The following is a 22,514-nucleotide window of genomic DNA, read 5'->3' on the forward strand; positions in this document are numbered from 1 at the left end:
AGTTTTGAGTAGTACTGCAAATGGTGTGTGATATACAGTACATTGTTGAGAAATATAAACATGTTTACTGTAATGATGCCGTCTTTGCAGAAGTGTAAGGCAAAGGTTGTTACTCTCCTGCTACTCTCAAAAGCTACTGTTAGCACAGCCATTGGCCTAGCATAGCCCTCTTCCCTAGAGACTGGCCAAACTCCTCCACAACTTGTGTATGTTGAATGAATAAGTGAAAATAATATGTAAAGTATTTAAAGGGCCAGGACAGTATTTTGTCTAAAGTATATGCAAATATCAGTGAGGTAAAGTAATTGAGAAGTGTTCTGTCACTTGCTGGCCCTTAAGCAAATTGTCTGACTTCTCATTTCTTTATGGAGTACTAGTTTGCTTTAAATCTGATAATAGTGTAGGAAATTAATCTATGACCCATATCAGTAATCATTGGTTTACATTATTTTTTAATCCAATTACGTATTTATAATTTACAGCAAAATCCTTTTAAAGCATAGATTCTCACATTAATATCAATCTTATCTTATTAAACTGTAATAGAAATTCCTTAATTATTTATATTTTGGTTACTTAGAGGATAGGATTTATGAAAAGAATCTTATTCTTATTTTTCCTTTAAATGCATAGTGCTTGTATGTTTAGATTTTTTTTTGAGCATATATTATATGGTATGTACTAACCAGGGCATTGAGGGAAATAGCAGTTTGGGGGAGAGGGGACATACCTAAGACTGTCACAGACAGTCATTCCCAAAGGCCCAGGATTGTTAGGCAAGACAGAAACCAAGCAAAGAATCAGGAATCATGCTGAATTAGAAATCGTGATATGGAAAAGAGATGACCCACAGAAGACTCCACTTTTTATCGGAATCTCTGTTAGAGGCAATGAGACAAACACTGAAATTTTGTGTAAGCAAATTTAAGATAATCCAGGACTGAGTGAAAGGCCATAGATGCTGGTCAGTTTGTGAGCCATCCTCTATCAGAATATCTGACATAGATACGGGTGAGGTCAGAAGATCCATGTAGCTTCTGCTTGTAGAGTTTGTCACTGGACTTCCTGCTTTCTCCATTGGCTCCTTTGATTCCATCCAGTCTCCCCACTTTAAGAGTGGTCTTCCCTATATTAATCCTTTCTGGAAACGTCCTCAACAGATATGCCAGGCGTGTCTTTCACAGGAAAATATAACCCCAGCAGGTTGGCAATGATAAATCACCACATTGTTAGCATGGTAAGCCACTCCTCCAGTACAGAACAAATAAGCAAACACAAGCCTTTCCTCTAGAGTAGGAGTCAGAAGCCTGTGTGTGTAAATACACACGTGTGTGGTTCTCTTGTTTAAATTACAGATGCACTTAAAATGTATGTGAGTGCCCATTGTGTAGCAGTTTCCTCATGTATGAGACGACTTCAGAGAGCTGCATTTTGTAGCAGGTTACTGACTGCCTATGCATTGAGCAGATGATACTAACCGGGCTACAACAGCATTGAGCTTTATTCAATATCGTTTATAGTATTAGTGTTGTTGTGATGTATAATATTTCTTAATTATAAGCTGTATTGATTTTCTCTATTAAAGTAGTGCCAAGCAGCTCTGTTTTATTCTATATGGATGATAATGTGATAATACTCTGTATCCACATGCTAAGTCATGGCATGCAGTCCTGTATAAATAGGTGTGCTCTCCCAGAGATCTTCAAAGTCTAGATATGAGCGGACCTCATGTTAGAGCATGGAATGAAGTGTGGGCTATTGATTGTATATAGATACCCACCTTTCTTCCTATCCTTTTGATCATTAGTGCCTCTGTGAGACCCAGAAGGGATTTCATTTGCCCTCCTTAGTTGTAGTTAGACTTTGACATTTGACTTTTCTTTCCCACCTTTACTTTTAACTTTAGTAACTATAGTCCAGTTTTCTCCCATCCTTTATAGAAGGCAGATTTGTGCTACATGTGAGGAAATGTTTACTATTTTGTGACTTTTAATGATTTCTCACTATCATAAAATACTTTTCAGTGGCATACCAAAGTCCATAGTGACCAACATGGTGTTAAATGCTTTGAGTCATCATGATTGGTAAACTTATCCATGGGATGGTCTTCAGATATCAAAGTGCTTTTTAGAGACTTTCTTTAAATATACCACTTTGGTGATGTTTTCATGGAAGCTGGGAAAACAGTGTGTTAAGAAGCGATACCTTTGTATACATGGTCTATTTCAGCATTCCCACAGTGACAACTGTATTTAAAGACATTAAGACTGCTGATAAAAGAACTCACACTTAGCAGGTAAAGAGACAGCCAGCAATTCCCTCATTCAGACACAACTGAACATATTGAGAAAATTCTTCAAGATTCCTGTTGTGTTTGAACACTTGGGACACCTTAGTCTCACTGTTGAGGCTCTCCATGGTTTGATTTGTAACCCATGAGATTTGAGTTTATGTAACTCCAAGGTACTCTGTTTTGACCCTGCATGTCCTCCGTTTTCCCTTCTTTTCCTCGTAGAAACAACCTTGTATTTCCCATGCACCCAATTTTGTATTGCCTGTGCACACAACCTTGTATTCCTGTGCACACAACCCCTTATTGCCTGTTCACACAACCTTGTATTTCCCGTGCATACAATTTTGTATTGCCTATGCACACAACTTTGTATTTCCTGTGCACACAACCTTGTATTTCCTATGATTCCCAAGTTCATGCCCTAGGGATTGGTTCACAATCTTTGTGAGGAACACAAGAGTACCCTAAGAGCACAAGACTGGCCTTCCTTTTATTTCCTCTGAAGTCAGAGTTCTCTGGAATTCAGGATGAGATAACACAGTTCTGTGCCCAAGCTTTTCTCTAAGAAACCCAAGGGCTTCAGAGGAGGGCTGTGTGCAAGTATTTACAAGTTTATCACATAGTGCCCGTCACTTGCTGACTTCCCAGGATGTTTACAATTTAAAAAGAACATTTGAAAAACACTACCAGAAGTAGTAACATACTTGCCTTGGACAAATTAAAGAGGTACCATGACTTGAACAGCAACAGGATGGGTTTACAAAGGCCCTTTATAAACCTAAAACTCACCCTGATATTCAAAGGAGCAGCTTAGGCAAAAAAAAAAACAAAAACAAAAACAAAAAACTACATACATTTCACTTATGTTTAATTTTCCAAGATCTTGTGATGGATTAAATCTTTTTCTCTATATGAGGTTGTAGTTACAGTTATTACTTGAACACATTCAGCTAAATACGACCTAGTTACTTTATAAATATGCTAACTGTTCAGGTGGTTAACATAAAAGGAATGGTTATCGGAAGCAACGGAGTTAAATGACAGGACTGTTTGAGTAGCCTACATATTCATATGCGAACAGTGACAAATAAAGCAAAATTCCGATTGATTCTATTACTTTCTTTCTTATACAAACACTCGATCTTCCTACAAAAATCAAGGGCTGAGAATGGGGTGAGGGAGACTTATAGTGTGAAGTTGTTTGATTCTTTTGGAATTGTTTTGTTGTTGCTGTTTGCTGCTGCTGCTGCTGCTGCTGCTGCTGCTGCTGCTGCTGCTGTTGCTGCTGCTGCTGCTGCTGTTGTTGGTGCTGTTGTTGTTGCCGTTGCTGCTGTTGCTGCTGCTGCTGTTGTTGCTGTTGTTGCTGTTGTTGTTGCTGCTGTTGTTGCTATTGCTGCTGTTGCTGTTGTTGCTGCTGCTGCTGCTGCTGTTGTTGCTGTTGTTGTTGCTGCTGCTGCTGCTGTTGTTGCTAGTGTTGTTGTTGCCGTTGCTGCTGCTGTTGTTGCTAGTGTTGTTGTTGCCGTTGCTGCTGTTGTTGTTGCTGCTGTTGTTGTTGCTGCTGTTGCTGTTGTTGCTGTTGCTGTTGTTGCTGTTGTTGTTGCTGCTGTTGTTGCTATTGCTGTTGTTGCTGTTGTTGCTGCTGCTGCTGCTGCTGTTGTTGCTGTTGTTGTTGCTGCTGCTGCTGCTGTTGTTGCTGTTGTTGTTGCTGCTGCTGCTGTTGTTGCTAGTGTTGTTGTTGCTGGTGTTGCTGTTGCCATTGTTGTTGTTGCTGCTGCTGTTGTTGCTATTGCTGCTGTTGCTGTTGTTGCTGCTGTTGCTGCCGCTGCTGTTGCTGCTGTTGTATGGCAGCAACCATGGTACGATATGCTTACCGGAAGTGAAGGCCTCACACTCTGAAACTTCCATCACATTTGATTTAGTCTCCCTGAAAGCAAATGGACAGCGCCCTTCTTGGTAAAAGATTTGTTACACAGTTTTTAGCATCAATTCCTTTCTAATACTGCATACCACTCCAACAAAGGCTTTACCAAGGCTCAGAAAAATAGTCTTAATTGGGTCTGCACTTTTTGCTGGACCACATTTGCTTAATCTGGTATACTTACAATGCAGTGAGAAAGTGAACTGTTGTCTACTTTAATTCACCTTTGTTATATTTTTGAATGCTTTCACCTCATTATGTGCTTTAAACATATCCATTTTATTAGCTCATTTAATTCATGGGGAATATCTACTCTATAATTTAACTGACAGAGCTGGTATTCATTAAAATCAAATTTACTCTGTCAGAAGAAAAAAAGATGTGGTTTTTTTTTTCAGTTCAAATAGTTAAATCTGGGTTTTGTCATAGCCTCTATATTCTGATTCCTGCTCTGTGTAGAGACAGAATTTTACACAAGCTTGACAATTGGACAAATAAAACATGGCTTGTGTTTTATATTCGTTGCTTTACTGTGTGTCAGTCTGAAGCCAAAAAGCATTCTTGGATACTGACTGAGAATTAGCACCCTTCCTTGTTGATATATCTAATGTCAAAAAATACCAGTAGCCCCCAGCACTCTACTTCAAATCTCACTTTTCCCTTGATGGAGGAACCTAGAAGAGAGCCAGCCAGACTTCCCTTGGGTTCATTGTGTCTTGAGCAAAGATGAAACAAAATAACTGAATTTTGCCTTTGTTCAACATAGGGGAGATTTATACCACAATATAATAGAGTGTGCAAGGTGTTAGGAATGTGAGACATACTCTGTAGGAAGTTATACACAGGGAGGTCTTTGAAGTTCTAGAAGTCAATTCTCTAACAGTGACTCTTTTCCTTGCAATTAGTCTGGACCGCATTCTCGAGACAGGTTTCTCTGTGTAGCCTTGGCTGTCCTGGAACTCACTGTGTAGACCAAGCTGACCTTGAACTCAGAGATCTGCCTGCTTCTGCCTCCTGAATGATGGGATTGAAAGTGTGCACCAGCATCACCCAGCTCTAGGTGGCATTCTCATGGCAGAGCGATAAACACAGAATCCGTGACTGTCAAGGTGTGAGAACTACTCACGTCTACTCAGAGTCAGTCCTCTGTCTTTGAGGAGTAGGAAGTCGATCTCAGCAGAGTCCATTCCCCAGGACTATCCCTCTCAATTCCGATGACAATCACAAACCCAAGGTTGTCTGACTACACATCTGTCCAATCATCCACACATCAGGGTCCCTCTGGACCCTTCCTTGGTTTGATTCATGTGCCAGCCTGACTTACAGGACTCAGGAAAATGCATCTACTAGCCTGTTGCAAAGGCCTCCACAGGACACAATGGAGGAACTGGTAGGTCAAGGGGAGGAACCGGCACAGTCACCTCTTAGCGTCTCTGGACGCTCAGTTGTCCTGGAGCTCTCTGAGCCCTTCATTTGGAGTTATTGTGAAGGTCCCATAACATAGACACAACCAGTTAGACCATGGCCATATATAACTAACTCCACCCTGGCTGGTGGTCCTAAGTTGAGACTGGAGCATGAACTCTAACCCTGAGTTACTTTACCGCCGTCCTTGAAGCCTCCTATGGGCCTCACTCAACTCCAAGTGAACCCAGTAGCATACAAAGACACTGTCGCTTCAGACATTCTAAGGGTCTTCAGATTTGTGTCCCAGAAAATGAGAACAAATACCAAAATGCATTTCATAATGGCCCAGGGTCATGACTGTCGTTACTGGACGACCCCAGGTCTAAAAGACTTCGACGAGAGCACCTGGCTTCGAAGATTCTGTATCATTATCACATGACTGGCCGTTCTCATTTTGGATACTGAATCACCTTCATATCTGCTCCTGCTCAGTGAAACACATTTGGTCAACCTGGTTTGGGGTGGGGGGGTTGTTTTGTTTTATTTCATTTTTCATTCTGTTTACAAAGAAGAGAACCCTCTTCCTGAAAAGAAGGCAACCGTCACAGAAACTATAGGCCCAATTGAGTGAGTTGGTACACTAACTTGGGTGACAGTGGCCTCTCATTATTTCAGTGAATAGGATTTAACCCGTTAAAGTCAACAACAAGTAGAGGGAGCAAGAAGGCAGAATACCTACATATTAAGCCACTTGGAGACAGTGACCCCTTTAAACCCGAGAAGGCAGACCTCAAAACTCATGGTTCTCGAAGCCAATAAACTTGGTCAAAGATGAAGTATTAGGGAAAACAAATTGTGGGTTGATGCCAGTTTGTCCTTGCCGGCTCCCAAAGCACGGGTGTACTCATAAAATTGCTAACATTTACTTCCGTCAGCATCGGATGGGCACCATCAACACAGAGTAGAACTGCCTGCATAAGCTGCAAAAGCCACAGAAGAGGTGATCGTAAATAACTGTTAAGTACGGCAGTGGTGTTAGGGGTGTAATGCCTGCCCATGTGAGCCCAAACATGAGCCGTGGCCGTGTTCAGTAGGGGATGTACATAGCAGATCTTAGCGGGGACGAGGAAGCTGCTGTCTTCAGGGTCGTAAAAGTTACCTCAGCCCAGGCCAACGCTGTGTGCCAGCTACCCCAGCTGCTCTGTCACAAGGCCTGTCTAGGCTGCACAGAACTGCCCAGACAACTGACACCAAAAGTCTCAAAAGTAACAGCAAAACGAGACTTGGGTTATATACGTCAGTGGTGGAGAAGGGCCCACTCATTCCCCAGCATACATGCATGCAAGCATACATACATACATACATACATACATACATACATACATATATACATGCATACATACATGCACACATGCATACTTTATGTGGAAGTCAGTCAGAATGTAATCTTATTAGCAATTTATGACAAATCACGATAAAGAATGATATACAGCTTTTTCTCAAAAACTGTCCATTACTTGTAAAACTTATTATTCAAAACAAAAATAGATAGACCACACCTTTGATCCCAGCATGCAGGACACAGAGGCAGGCAGATCTCTGTGAGTTCTAGACCAGCTCGAGATACACAGTGAGATTTTTGTCTGCCAAAAGAAATCGATCATAACTGTATACTCTCTACTTGTCAGCTCTGCGCATTCTCTGGTGTGCTTGAATGAGTTAGAGCATCTTACATGAGATAGGTGGATAGCCTTAAATGATAATTTGGAACATTATTTTTGGTTTAATAGAAAGCACGGTTTCTAGGGATGATATGAGTGACATGGTTTGGGAACTCGAGGCATGATGCCATCATTTACCAAGGGGACACACTATTGCCCTGAGCCTTAGCTTCTTGTCTCAAAGGATCAGCCTCGTGGGGTTGGCTGGAAGTTCAGTACAAACAACACAGGCAAAGCTACCTACCCTGGTTGTTCAGTGACTAACCCCAGTGTCCCCCAGAGCCTAAACTCTATACCAGTGCTAATTCACTAGGCAAACATAGGGTGCTGGGCAGAAGCCCCTTACAGGAGAAGTGCTGTCAAGCCTTTAAAAGTGTCATTGATAAGTGTCAAAAGAAGAAGCAAAACAGAGAGAGACACTCACCCGTATTTCCTTCATCCAGGAATTCTAATTTGCTTTGTCGAGTGTGTAGTGTTATAAGATAACGTCACATGAGTGGGGGACGGCTTAAGATCTAAGTGTTCCTATATGGAAAATCAGAGTTGCTATTTCCTTACAGTATTTTATTATACCAAACTCGTTTGAGAAAAACAGACCTTCAGGCTTAAGGGTTGTTTGCTGAGATGATCAAGGACCCTGAGAAAGACGTGACTATATGGAATTAGGAATAATGATATTTGATGGAGCTTTCCTGTAAAACCCTGTCTGCATCAGACCTGGGCTGTTATGGCTGCTTCTCCATCCCACCCCCACCCACCCATCTCCAGGTTTCCTGTGCTCTGCACTTCAGTGCTCTCAGTTTACCCATACAAGTGAACCATGAATTGTTCCACACCCTCTCAGCCGTCAGCTGGTGCCTACCATACTCATCTCTGACTGTGGAGAATTCTTCCTAGTAATGTTGAGTCCTCTTTCCCTGGGAAAAGGGAAGGGGGATGGTGGTGATCGAGGGAGGGGGAAGGGAGAAACCTAAGAGATCTCCACCTTGCAGTACCGTTTTTTATAATTATCCTGTCATGTAATTCTTCAAGAGTTCAAGTTTTTAAACCATCCTAAAAATAGCATGCCTAATGGTAAAAATATACATCCTCAAGGAAAGTATAATGACGCTTGTTGATCGAATGAGTCCGGAAATTACGAATCAGAAACCCTGACTGTGCAGGCATAAATGGCATGTTCTGTGCTGTAGATGTTGATACTGTCTTCCCCTTCCAACCTTACTTCCCATTCATTCATACAGGGGCCACGGAGCTGAGCACTAGTCTAGATCTTGTGGTCATGTGGCTGTCCCCATTGTCCAGATGAGGCTTTGTGTCTAAAGTTTTGATCTCTTCCAGAAAGTTCCTCAGCCTCTGACATAGCCATGATTCAAATCCAGGTTGTTAAATTCCAGGATTTCTCCATGTGCATCTGAACATGTTCCCCTCTCCATAACATGTTTGAAAATCATGGTATTCATCCTAACTCAGATATCTTGTGGTACTAGTCATGGTTCTCTAAACCAATAGAATGAACGTATGTTAAAAGGTCCTGTGAACCGACACACACAGAATACTCTGGTTGGTCCAGCAGTCACTGTCTTCACACTGGGGGAGGGGGGCTGAGAACCCATGAATTTAGGCACCTCGGCAATCCAATCTCGCACTGAAAACCTGGAGAGCCACTGGTCTTCAGTCTACAGGAGAAGCCCAAAGAAGCTGGGTTCTGACATTAGGGACGGACTAGAACACCAGCAGTGGTGGCAGCAACAGCAAAGCAGATGAACTTGCCGGTAAGAGAGCAAGCAAACAGGGTGAAGAAAAGCTTTAAAAAAAAATACAGGGTGCCACAAAGAACATGCCACCCACATTTAGAGTGGGTCTCCTATGTCGTATCAGGAAAATTCTTCACAGGTGTGCGTCATAGCCTGCCTTTTAGCTGACTGCAGATCCACTTAAGTTGGCAACCAAGATTAGCCTCCACACTTAATCTACCCGTCCTTCAAAGTCCACTAGGATGGCCTTCCGTGGCCCAGTCACGTGACACTTTGGATTATTACCTAGTTTGTCAATTCGTCTCCTCAGCCAAGCGGTCAGCTTGGAGAAGACTGAGCTGTGTGAACCGTGTAGTGAATGGATCCTAAGCTACTGCCCTTGGGGTCGCATTCTTCATTATGATGTCAGTGCTCTGTCCCTAGCAGACGCTTAATAAAATGAAAGCGATATTAAATTAACAGCACTTCACAGATAGAAGGCTCTATCCTCTCTTTAGGATAAGATATAATTCTCGGATTTGAGATTAAATCATAAAATTTTTGAATTAACAAGTTCTCTGGGGGCTATTTCCAGTTTAATGAAAAAAAAAAGAGAGAAAAAAATCGGTTTAGTCAACTTTGTTATCTCGTTAAAAGGGTTGGGTTTGATGGAGGATAATTTGCCTTCTGTCTTTTCGGCATCCGAGGACCCTCTCTTTTGCTTTTCCTTGCAATAAATGGTAACAACCCCTCCTGTTTCTGGGAGGGTAGCTGAGAAAGGACCAGGGGCAAAGGGGAATACTACCTCCCTCACTAAAAAAACAACCTTGGATTTGTTTTCTAGAATTAGGTCATGGTGCTGGGAGTCGGCAGGGATTCAGGGAGTGACAGGTTTGTTTTACCTGAGGACTGAAGGTCTTTTGGGAGGGGTGCCACTAACGCTCATGGGGGTTCAAGAAAAGGGAAGCCCCGCCCTCCTTTCCTGTTTCCTGAAGTCCTACTCCCATATTTCTTTTGTTGTCATGTGGTTTTCCTTCCCGCTCTCCTCCCTGTTTATGACCCAAAGAGTCGGTAGCATTGATTGGTTGATTGGCTTGGAAATCTCTAGAATCCATTCTGCCTAAATTCACCCTCATCGATATTATGGTATGGATAGAATAGCTGATAAACATCAGACCGAATCTCTCCCAAGAAATAGCAAGGCATATAATTTATAAGACACTTATGTTCCGATACATTAGAAACACTGTTGGTGTGGAAATGGCTTCAGTGATCAGCATACTTTGAAGGAAGTTGGAGGATTTTGACTTCCATGCCTTAAAGGATGTTAGATAGGTGTTAGTCTAACAACCCTTCGCAGAAAAAGTTCTTAAACGGAAGACAAGCGAGGGAGTATCCCTCGTAGCAGAAGAAGAAGAAGCAGGGGAAATAACTCTGAAAAGAAGCCCTGTTGTTTTAATGTTTTCTTCTTCATCGCCGGGTCTCTCACATTCAGGAAAATTAGGTGGATTTACACACGAAAATAACACCATAGATTCCGGAGAACTTGATATTGGCCGGAGAGCAATTCAAGAGGTTCCCCCCGGGATCTTCTGGAGGTCGCAGCTCTTTATTGATCAGCCACAGTTTCTTAAGTTCAACATCTCTCTTCAGAAGGATGCATTGATCGGAGTATATGGCCGGAAGGGCTTACCGCCTTCCCATACTCAGGTGAGCGTGGGTGTTGCCTTCAATAAAGTGCGGGCTCCTACTTCGCATTTCCAAACGTTACTCTATCTCTGAAACTCAGCTGCTAGGGGAAGCCATCGCACCTAGATGGATATTTTGCAATAGAGGTTTGTGAGTAACTTGTGCTTGTTCGAGACGCCTGAATTGCTAGTAGGAGTCAGGACCTGGCTTGTGTTGCTAATGATTGGTCGAAATGGCTAAAAAATGTCAGAGGAAGGTAATAAGGGTAGAACATCAGCTGGGTGTCTAGCACCCTGTACAACCTCCGAGATTCTGCTGTAGTTTCCAATGGTTTTATATCCTCCATGCATACCTAAGACCATTTCAATCTATTGATTTGGTTAAAGCAGTTCTTGAGATTTATGTCAGATTTATCTTTACTGAGGAAGATATAGAAAAACACGCTTAATAAGCATGATAGTTTACCACAGTTCCTCTCTGAAAACAAGAACAAGGGGTGTGCATAGGCAGGATTCTCATAGACAACCAAGCATGGTGGCACGAGCATGCTCCTCAGACCACTGGATCCACAGCACTTTAAAGTCAACTCTTCATATGAAAACACTCCCACTATTAAAGTCACAGCTGAAATGTCCACAGAGGAGCCAGGACTTAGCTGCGCAGACCTGCAATCACAGTTACTCTGAAGGCCGAGGCAGGCAAATCATAAGTTCAAGGCTAGCCTGAACAAAGTGAAAAGGGCTAGGGCGTTGTCTATCATCAATAGGAGGAGAGGCCCTTGGTCCTGTGAAGGTTTGATGCCAGGGTGTTGAGGTGGGAGTGTGTGTGGGGGTGGGTGGGTGGGTGGGAGTGGGAACATCTTCATAGAAGCAGGGGGAGGGGAGAGGGGGGAGGGGGATAACAGTTGAAGTGTAAATACATAAAATATCCAATAAAAAAAGAAAAGAGGGGAAAAGTAGGCTAGGAAGAGGACTCAGTAGTAGAATAGTCGCCTAGAATCTTTACGGTGCTGGCACACATAAGAAAGTCTATAATACAGAGTCACACATACCCAGTTTGTATCCAGTTTGGACAGTGTGGTTTTATTACTAAAAATAGGTTTATAAGGGGAGGAGATATAGTAAAAGAGACACTGAGTTTCAATCTCTATCATCGGGAGGAAGAAAAGCATTTGAATCACCTCCCATAAAGTTGGAAAAGGAATTTAAAACATTACTAGCTAGTTAATTAATACTTAGATGAAGTTGGCATATTTTATACTAAGTATTTTTTGTGGAATTCCATATTGGTTTTTTTTTCCATTTATGAAAGACCAAGATTTTCACACAAACTACATATTCTGTGATCATTTTCTATAATCCTAGATTATGAATTAGGGGGAAAAATTTGGCCAAATTCTAGTAAAGAAATCCCATTTTGAAAGAAGTACTACAGTGCTTGTAAAGTCCATGTCCTCTAAAGCGTCTGTGGATTTTAATGTTCCTATCAGGTTTAACTAAGATGTTACAATGTGTCCTCCTGGCTGTGATGTCAAACTGAACTTCATGGGTCCTTCTGCCTCAAACGCTTGTCATGATCTACAAGTATCAAGTGTTAAGCTTTAAAGCTTACCCCAGTGTGATGCTGGCTTTAAACCTTGTGGGGGAGGGGGACAAAGAGGAAGACACTGAAAACATGGCAAGCCATCGCCATGCTCACGGTCTGGGAGAATTCTTACTGTGAAAATGATAATTTTGCCAAAAGCTAGTTAGAGATTCATTGCAATCCCAATCAAAGTGCCCATCCCAGTCTCCACAGAGATAGGGCAACTATCAATGAAAGTAAATTTGCAGAGCTCCAGTTACCCCAGATATATCATACCTATGTGGGTAGTCCAGCGAAATACAGACACTTCTCTCCACTGAAGCCGCATCTGAAATGAAATTATTTTTTGTCCAGTTCAAAGAAGAATCCTCTTAGGCTAAGCACATTTATAAATGTGCAACTTAAAGTCATCTACAAATAATTTTGGATGAAACGTGGGTGTTCTGTGCAGACGTGGGTGTGCACGCACTGGGCAGACAGAGGCTACGGAGCTGGCTAATAGAGTTCAAGGCCAGCCTGTTCTCTGTAGCAAGCGCCAGGCCTGTCAGAGCTGTTGTAAAACCCATGTCCTGTGTTGTGCCCTTAAAAAGCTTGTTTAAGGATGTACAGCTGCGTAACACACAAAATTAGGAGACTGGAAGGCATGGTTGGTGTTTTCTTGCAATTACAGCATTTCTTCAGGGTAGTTCCCATGACATCCATCCTTCTCTGCCACAGTATGTGTGTGTATAGATGTCTGTGTAGGGTATGCTTCTTGTGAAGCCTTGGTTATTAGAGTTCCTTCCTCTGGTTTGTTCAAGATCAGCAGAGCAAACAGCTGTTTCTGAGTTCACTGTTGAAACATGAAATATGCCGTAAAGCAGCCCAAATTGAACATTTCTCTCTTCCTGGGGAGCATTAAATAAATCAACCCGAAATAATTAGAATCGGCCAACCCCTCAGAATACTCACTTGAGTTTTGAAAGTCAAAGTCTTGGTGACCCTTTATAGAGCTGCCCATTTGATCGTTGCCAAGGAACCAATTGACTGTCTTCTCCCAGACGGCCGATTCATTCTCCGGGGCGGTTGGAAGCCTAAGGAAGCAATTCTTTGCTCTGTACCTCCTCTGCTATGACATGTTAGCACATTTGCCTGAAGGTTGTTCCAGAAAAGGGGGCAGAAACCCCAGTTCTAAACACCTACCACTTTTTGATTTTTATGCCCTATATCGTACCTGGCCTTATACAAGTAACTTAACTCACCCAAGACTCAGTGTGTCTGTTGGTAAAATGACAGAGTTGAAAGGAAGACATCTAAAATATTACTTCTCTGTGTTCTGATGATATACAGCAGGACTATGGCACCACCAGACACTTGGAAGGAGGCAATTTTTTAAAGGCTGAGCATGCTGGCATACAATTACCATCCTAACACCTAGAGGCCGTGAAGCAAAAGGTTTGGTAGCGAAAGGCCATCAGGGAATACATAGCAAGGCTGGCTCAAAAGCACAGAAACAAGAGTTGATTGAAGGACATAGTGAAGCATTCACTGACTCAGTGCCCATCAATTTAATAACAGAACTGGAATTAAACAGATGATTAGATTATCTTGTCTTTTCAGAAGTAAGTTACCAAGATAGTCTATTTTTGTTTTTACATGGCTGATTAAATAGTAAACCACTGAAAAAGAAACATAACATTTGTGTGTCATACACACACACACACACACACACACACACACACACACACCCCATATTAGGTAATAGCCTAAGAATAAGGTAATATTACAAGAAAATTTCCCTTAAAGCAATGGTTCTCAGCTTGTGGGTCATGACTCCTTGGGGGTTTGCATATCAGATATCCTGCATATCAGATATTTATATTATGATTCATAACTAGCAAAATTAACAGTTATGAAGTAGTAGCAACAAAAATAACTTTATGGTTGGGAGTCACCACAACCTGCGGGACTATATATTAAAGGGTCGTAGTATTAGGAAGGTTGAGGAGCACTTCCTTAAAGGGAACTGAACTAGTTCCAATTTAGTGAAATTGTCACACTGTAGAGGTGTCATGATGGCTACTCAGAGATTGAGACTGGAGAGTTAGTCCAAGGGATTTTACACTGAATATAGTGTAAGTCCTTGAGAATCCTCCTCACAAAAATCAATCCATATATAGTTCCAGTTTATAAGTGGAGCAAAGGCCAGACTAACCCAGTTGTGCCTGAAAGCCAAGCCGTATAATGTGGTTATTTGGGGTGGAGATGATTATAGTTTAAAGAAGGTAATTTTCTTCAGGTGTCTTAAAGAGCTCTCCTGAAGTCATCTTGGAGATGTCATTACAAAAGCCTAGAGCTGGCAATTAAAACCATCAGATACTTATTTGTACCACCATGGTCCCCACCACTCTAGTGCTCCATGAATGTTCGGGCATGGGACAAATGCCATCACTGTGTTGGCAGCAGCCATTGACTGTAGACTGGAGAGACCACTTAAAACTGCAAATGTCTACCTTTTTACTTCCTCAGTCACTGTCTATAATGTTGGGAAACCATCTGTCTTGGGCCATAGAAAGGACCTTCTCCCCCTTGCTTTGCCCTGATAATATAAATATTTAAGTAAAACAGAGAGGACTCACTTGAGGTGGAGACAGTCTTCAAAATTAGACTTGCTTCTCCTCCACTCATGAGGAGATAGAATTTCTGTGAAGTTTTCGTAAATAGCCAGAGATGTCATTACTTCCATCCTGGTAAGGAAATTGAAAGAATTTTGAGGGCTAATGAAATTAGCATACGTTTTGCATGTGTTTTGCATATTACTACCCAAAGAAGAAAATGCCCTTACTTAAATCAAGGTTTAATAAGTCACAAAGTGAATTACATATCAGATCCTCCTATTGTGACTGTAGATGTCTATGGTCTGCACTGGAGCAATCTATTTAAACATAATTCCCAGAAATTCAAATAACTAATGTTTCCCTCATACAACTGTTCCATTTAAAGAATTAATCACATCATAAAGCACTAACAATGCATGTATATCGTGCTATGATTATGATGTTCTGTGCATGGTCTACATCTACATATACTTGTGAGATTTTTACATTAAATATGTCTCAGAAGTAAAATGAAACTGGACGAGAGGGTCACTGTACTTTATTAAGATGCTAATAACTAGTAAGTTTATTGAAGCCAGTATTGGAGAATCTCTTCAGGGTCTTCCAAATTCACTGGCATTTCTTTACAGAGCTCCTATTCCATAGTTTAAATCCTCTAGCTCAACTCTCTTAAATGCCAATATTTATAATTAATTGTAGTAAAAAGAAAAGGCAGCTTTAAGGATGACTGCTGCCGCCACCCTAACTCTGCCTGTGGTTCTTTCTCCATCCCACCAAGCCCCTCTGTTAATCAGTTTATTGATTTTAATCAGGGATGTTCAAGTCTTCATTTCGAAGGCTTAACCTAACTGTATTTATGTAAAATCCCGTGCAAGCATGAATGCTAACATTAGGGTACCAAGAGAGAAGTGTAGTCCTGTGGTGGAAGAAACCCCAGCTGTACAGCAGAGTCCACCCCAGTTCACAGACCCGCTGCACCGATTCCTAGGTAGGACGTCCTGCTGACCCTCCTAGAGTCCCCAAGAATAACTATGAATGCCTTGCCCAAAGAGCTGCTTCCAGGATGAAGAATTACCCCAGGGGCCTTTAAGCAGCAGTAATTGCTATACAAGCATCAAGTGGGAGGAGTTCTTGAACCATTCATGGTCTGAGTAAAATCCTGTAGATTTCAGTTATATCCCCAAACTGCCATAATTTACCCAGTTCATCATCGGTCAGAAGAACAGAATAAACTTGGAAGACTTAACTCCCTAAAAAAGGAAGGAAATTATCATTTCAGTTCGAACACAAGGAGATTCAACAGGTAGTCTTTACCCTTTATAAATTCCATGAAGAGAAGGTTTCTGTCACTTGAACTTGTCCATCAAGAACTTCTTTCTGACACCGTGTTAATTTGCAAACGAGCTTGAAGCAGCAATCCATGTATTATTTCCGGCTACTAACATTGTTTCCCGTGCCCTCATCCCCAGTACGACTTTGTGGAGCTCCTGGATGGCAGCAGGTTGATTGCAAGAGAGCAGCGGAACCTGGTGGATTCCGAAAGAGCGGGGCGGCAGGCGAGATCAGTCAGCCTGCACGAAGCTGGCTTTATCCAGTACCTGGATTCTGGAATCTGGCACCTGGCTTTTTATAACGATGGGAAAAACCCAGAGCAGGTTTCTTTTAACACTATTGTTATAGGTAGGGGCCTTCTTTAAAGCATCCTTTTCTTTTAACACTATTGTTATAGGTGGGGCCTTCTCCAAAGCACCCTTTTCCACCCACAGCCTAAACTCTGCTCTGAATAGAAACTAAATCATCCTTACCAAACTTGGACGATGTCTAGGGTGCTAAAGCATGTGTAAAATGAACACATTTTGAATTGCTCGTTGGTGGCTATAACACCAAGCCCCGAAGCTCTGTAAGAAACACTGTCAATTACCGTGGGGAGGGAAAAGCACCTCAAGAGAAGACTTTTTTTAAAAATCTGCATTGGAAGCTTTTCACCCACATGCAGGTCATCTTACATAAACGAGTCGGTCTGGGGGTTATGGAGTTAGCTGTCCATAATTACTTCAACACCTCACTAAAATGAACAGAGTGACAACCTCTGAGAGAGGCCGGCGTCTCACACATGCTCCCTCTGTCTCTCTCCTTCAGAGTCTGTGGTGGAATGCCCCCGAAATTGCCATGGAAATGGAGAGTGTGTTTCTGGAACTTGTCATTGTTTCCCTGGGTTTCTGGGTCCGGATTGTTCAAGAGGTAGGCCAGTTAGATGCCCTCCTTAAGCCGATCGTGCGAACAAGCCGTAGATATGCGTCAAGTTGAGAGAACGTAGCAACACGGGAGAGAAAAGGGGTGGGAAAGGCACGTTGCTGCTTGCTTGGCGGGAGGCTCAGTGGAGTGTGTGGCTGTTGATCCTGTCATGTGTTATTTCACAGCAGCCTGTCCCGTGCTCTGTAGTGGCAACGGGCAGTACTCCAAGGGCCGCTGCCTGTGCTTCAGCGGCTGGAAGGGCACCGAGTGTGACGTGCCGACTACCCAGTGCATTGACCCGCAGTGTGGGGGTCGTGGGATTTGCATCATGGGCTCTTGCGCTTGTAACTCGGGATACAAAGGAGAGAACTGTGAAGAAGGTAAACATGTCAATATTTACCGAACCCTTCTTGTCATCTCCATAAAGAAACAGATTAAATCTGTAATCTTCCTGCGAAGGAATCTGTCTTTCACATGCTTCTTTACGAAAAAGCAATTTTTTAATTTACATATTTATGAATGTGCTGTTCTATTAACGTTTTAACTAATAAAAAGAGCAGATACCAAAGAGCCCTTTCGCTCCGTTTCCGTAGCATGAGTAATCCTTTTTTTTTTTTTAACTCTGAGAAAGTTAGCAAGCATTTGTGTCTTAAAAGCCAACAAAGGGCTAGCTTGTTTCTGTTTAGCTTTTTGCATGGATGCTGACTTCTTTGACATCTCTAAAAAGTAGGGACAACTGAATGGAAGTGAATGAAAAAGAACCAACGTAGCAGATTCGTTCCACCACTGTGTGGGAGATGAGAGTCACGCTGTCCTGTGAAGCGCAGTTAAACTGGTCTGGCTTAGTTTGCTTTTTTTCCAGAAAGAAAAAAAAAGCACTATTTCCGTTCTCCAATCAAATTGATTTTATTGATCTGCACTCACAAAGTAATGCAATTAAGTCTCTGGAATTAAATTTTCAGGCCATTGACCGTACAAGTGTAAAGTTTTATTGAGTCAAATTGCTAAATTAAATCTCATCTTCTAAAGCACATTAGAGTGAATTAAGAAGGATAGAGTGTGCGACTCATTTATTTCTCAAACAATCTGAGGATCCCATGCAGCTGTCAGCGCCCAGTGGTCCTGGAGCAGGTCGCACACACAGGGTCTGTTCTCCAAAAGGCAGTAGTTATGGCCCTGCAGAGGCACAACATGGCGATTGTCCGACACCTCGAGAGCGTGTTTGTCCAATCCATGAAAATGACAAATCCTTGCAAGGGTCTCAGTTACCTAAGTGGCACAGGATTGGTTTTTGAAGTTTGGTCCGTAGTACGGCTCCGTGCAGGTCCTCCAGAGCGGCGGGTGGATGTTCGATTATCTAGAACGTTCGTAGGAATTCAGTTAAGAGTTGATTCTTTAACCTGCATGAACTAGGATATCTTTCATCTTTAATGAAACTGTTCTCGTCTCTTGATACCAGCGGACTGTCTAGACCCTGGATGCTCTAATCACGGGGTGTGTATCCATGGGGAATGTCACTGCAATCCAGGATGGGGTGGCGGCAACTGTGAAATACTGAAGACTATGTGCCCAGACCAGTGCTCAGGCCATGGGACATACCTTCAAGAAAGCGGCTCCTGCACTTGTGACCCAAATTGGACTGGCCCCGACTGCTCAAATGGTGAGGTCAACTAATACCATTCGATCAAGTATTTACCATGATTTACTTAAGATTTGGGATATATGACTTCTTCGAGCACATTCGTTAAACTTAATTACATTACCAAATGATTATTTAAGGATAAAAATGTTTAAAGGGATGAAGTAGTTACTCCTTATAGAAAGGAAATAAGCTCAGGTAATTTATTATTAAAAATTCAGGGGTTGGGGATTTAGCTCAGTGGTAGAGCGCTTGCCTAGGATGCGCAAGGCCCAGGGTTCGGTCCCCAGCTCCGAAAAAAAGAACAAAAAAAAAAATTCAGTCCTCTCTATTATTGGCAAGGATTTTCTTTCATCTGCACAAGACAGCCCTATCTTCTTCAGTCTCACTATGTGGAAATACTGATTTACCTGAGTATCTATGTAGGTCTATCTACCGTTTAGGGGTGGGTCATGCCATTGTCGAGACAGGACCTCATGTAGCCTGGGCTGGCCTCGGCCTTACTACAGAAAAGATACTGACTGCCCTGGCACTCACAGACCCGCGCCACCTTGCCCAGAAATGCAGGCACCCCAGGGCATGAACGAATACCCTGCAGCTTACAAAACAAAGCTGACCTGACAACAGAAGGCTGAACACTAAAGAGTGTCTATGAGTGCACGAGTTCAGTTAGCCTTAAATTATGATGTGCCAGTGAGTGTATTAGTTAGTCCGTGGACGCGTGCACACACTCTGGCATTCCCAAAATGGACGCTGTACAAAATGGTACCTACAATACTTGCTTATTTTTTTTCCCCAAGTTGTTTGTTTGTTTGTTTGTTTTTGTAATGATGGTTGCAACTCATGAGCTAATTCCACGATATTCCCAGTCATTAGTCACACAGTGTGAGAGGATGCCATTCACCCTAGAAGATTACGGCTTTAATTGGGAGCAAAGATGAGCGCACGTGAAATAATTAGACACCAATACAATATCATACCAAGTGTCACATGAAATAATTGGCTAAACTCAGAGGAGTGATCCCATCTTGACAAATACTTCGAATTTTCACGGGGACTTCTATTAACGCTTCCGCCTCCATTTAAACATGGCGGGCTCCGGGAGGGGCAAGCAGAGGGACCGTTTGTGACTGAGGAAGCTGTTAGCGTGTCTAAGGTCTGTGAAGTCAGATGCGTGTGTTCATGGCCAAGTGTATTGCGTAGATCTTTGGTCTTTAGAAAATGACTGTTGTGTCTCAGTTAGCTCATGAGAGGACTTTGCAGTGGTGGGGAACCTGAGGAGAGGGCAGGTCGTTTGGAATTGATAGAAATGAAACAGACTTTTAAATGAGCAACAGGCAAGACTTAATGAAAACATAAGATACAGCAGCTTGGTGAGAAGACTTGACCTTCCAAAGCAGGGGAAACTGGAGTCCATGTTAGTAAGAGGCCTTGAGGTCAGGAAAGAGACACCGTAGAGGCAGGTTGGGATCCAAGGAAAAAGAGAAAATGAGGGATACCTAAACAAAAACAAATATTTGAAAAGAAAAAGAGAAGGAGTGAGCTAAACGAAGGATGAGAAAAGAGAAAGGAGAATGGACTTCCCCAACTGTGCTGCATGAAGGAAAGCATTCTGGGAAAGCCCAGACTTAGGCAGTGTCTTTCTGCTCTCCCTCCCGGCTCCACTTCCGGAATGAGCTTACGGACATGCGAGGAGGCCAACCGTTCAGATTCAGTTTCTGGTTTTGTTTTTCCTTCCACTCTGGGTATCAGGCATGGAACCTTAAGCACCCTAGGGCAGCAGAGCTCCACCCCTAACTGGATTCTGCTTGTAGATTGGACATTCAGTAGCTGTCTGTGGATAGGGCGGCCTCCCCGAGCCTCGGTGTTGTCTTTATTTATAAAGTAGGGATTGTGGCACCACTGCTTCCTACATTGGCATTGGTTCAGAGGCTCCAGCTGAGCAGTGCACGTAGAGCAGGACCTCGGGCATTGTTACTGTTGATGCTGTGGTGCTTCTGGGGACATTAGCAATGGTAGTAGGCCCGGAAATATGCTAAGGGAACTTTTGTATACGCTGATGTGTAATAGTCTTACAGACAGACTTTCTTTTCAACTCGATTGGACATTTTCTCATGCCTCCTCTCTCAGAAGACCCCCGTCCTTCAGTCTCCCCTTCCTCTCATGCTCTCTTCCCTCCCTTCCACACTCCCCCCCCCCCTTCCTCTTGGTCTGATCTCCTCCCCTGTCCCTTCCCCCTTTATTGTCCCTTTATCATTAACACACAACTCTGAAAGAAGATAGCATTTATTGTGTATTTATGCCTGCTTTGTAGAAATGGGAGCCCAAAGCCTTGGTTAGAAAATTCACGACTGCCCAAACAGATAACATGTTTAGGTAAATAAGAAAAGTCATTAAGACAGAGTTTGGATTGCAGAGGGGCCTGATCTTCTCACTGAAGAGTAGTAGGAAATCCTTGCCAACCGATACTCATCAAGCATGAGTGCCTGACACCAAGTCACCGTATTTGCTCCGTTTGTCCAGTTTTCTTACAAAGTACCTATTTAGCCAGACAGTGGTGGCACACTCCTTTAATCCCAGCACTTGGGAGGCAGAGGCAGGTGGATCGCTTGATTTGGATGCCAGCCTGGTCTACAGAATGAGTCCCAAGACAGCCAGGGCTACACAGAGAGACCCTGTCTTTAAAACCTAAAAAAAAAAAGGGGGGGTGAGGGGAGAAAGGAATATTTTAAGCATAAGAATCAAATTAAGCATTCGGTTATTTGAGGTTTTTTTTTTTTAATTTAACTTAAATTTCTAGCTCCTGTGCTTTAAAAGAAAAAAAAATGCATTCCACAAGAAAATCCAGTTAGGTTTTATAGGGATGATTACTTGAGGAGTAAAGGTTCTTGGTTCAGGTCTGCCCTCCGTCGGGAGCACAGGTCTAATAATGCTTACTGTTCAGTACCCCTAGGTGGGATGTGGTCCATCCGGTTTGCACCTCACTCTTATCCAAGCAGCAGAGGAGCAGCTGGAATGCTCAGTTTCCGTCCCTTAAAATGACTAAAAATGGCACCCACCTCCATAAAATCATCTTGCCATGATTAGCAAAAATGGAAAAAAAATGTTAATTCGAAGATTAAGTTGGCTCTCCATATCCTGTATTATGTTTTTTGATTTTATATCATCCATGCTGACACAATTACTTTATAGTTGAGAATCTAAATAAAGGTTCTATTTAAATTTTAAAAAAATCTAAATAAAAATAGAAACCCGGTGGAGATCTTTGTTCTGTTCTTCTCTGTATCCTCAGTTCAAAGCAGAAGTGTAACACGTTAAACAGTGTGTAGAATGAATAAGGAATGAAGCCTTCTTTTGGAGAGTAAGATTAAACGTAGAAAAATAACCAGCGTAATTGTCAGCTCTGGAAAGACAGAAACCTTAAGATAAATAGCAGTGCTCTCCCAGGGCGCATGCTCACCCTGAGAATGCCGCTTACCCGTGTCTGCCCAGGTCTGACCGCTGCATAGCCCTTCTTTACCTCGTATCCAAACGTTAATGTTTACTTACATATGTGACCGGACATTTACTAGTGATATAAATCTACGGTTTTAACTAGACAAATCCTAAAGGAAAAGGCTACCAGCTCCCTCTTTTGATACTGTGAAAATGACCTTCAGGTGTCTAGATTCACTGAGAGGGTAGAATTTATAACCAGA

General features: G+C 42.5%; 3 protein-coding genes across 14 annotated transcripts in view; 2 read left to right on the forward strand and 1 right to left on the reverse strand.

The window, feature by feature from the left end:
* Positions 1-22,514, forward strand: part of Erich1 (glutamate-rich 1) — a gene marked incomplete at its 5' end in the record, with an annotated part of 52,793,804 nt that overhangs the window by 21,074,958 nt on the left and 31,696,332 nt on the right.
* The window catches only part of Tenm3 (teneurin transmembrane protein 3), a 612,494-nt gene that overhangs the window by 480,363 nt on the left and 109,617 nt on the right, over positions 1-22,514 (forward strand). For 10 of the 13 annotated variants that reach the window (XM_087588318.1, XM_087588319.1, XM_087588321.1 and 7 more), the window contains 5 exon segments: positions 10,568-10,782; positions 16,412-16,622; positions 17,082-17,183; positions 17,363-17,557; positions 18,637-18,837. In XM_087588318.1, coding sequence (XP_087444444.1) covers positions 10,568-10,782; positions 16,412-16,622; positions 17,082-17,183; positions 17,363-17,557; positions 18,637-18,837 — 924 coding nt within the window. 13 annotated transcript variants of the gene reach the window in all.
* On the reverse strand, positions 3,147-16,565 carry LOC148000554 (uncharacterized). The gene is made up of 5 exons (XM_087589525.1): positions 16,257-16,565; positions 14,964-15,071; positions 13,297-13,418; positions 12,622-12,673; positions 3,147-4,217 (listed from the first exon to the last, which is right to left on the reverse strand). The coding sequence occupies exons 2-5, from the start codon at positions 15,068-15,070 to the stop codon at positions 3,449-3,451; spliced, it is 1,050 nt and encodes a 349-aa protein (XP_087445651.1). The 5' UTR covers position 15,071; positions 16,257-16,565; the 3' UTR covers positions 3,147-3,448.

The sequence above is a fragment of the Rattus norvegicus genome, chromosome 16 (assembly GCF_021556685.1).
Source record: "Rattus norvegicus strain SHRSP/BbbUtx chromosome 16, alternate assembly SHRSP_T2T, whole genome shotgun sequence".
NCBI lineage: Eukaryota > Metazoa > Chordata > Mammalia > Rodentia > Muridae > Rattus > Rattus norvegicus.

Excerpts from the sequence above, each read along its gene's own strand:
- LOC148000554 (XM_087589525.1), bottom strand. The coding sequence starts at position 15,070 with ATGGAAGTAATGACATCTCTGGCTATTTACGAAAACTTCACAGAAATT. Across the intron at positions 13,419-14,963 it reads GAAGACTGTCTCCACCTCAA|GCTTCCAACCGCCCCGGAGA; the intron begins GTGAGTCCTCTC and ends TTGCTTCCTTAG. Across the intron at positions 12,674-13,296 it reads CTTTGACTTTCAAAACTCAA|ATGCGGCTTCAGTGGAGAGA; the intron begins GTGAGTATTCTG and ends ATTTCATTTCAG.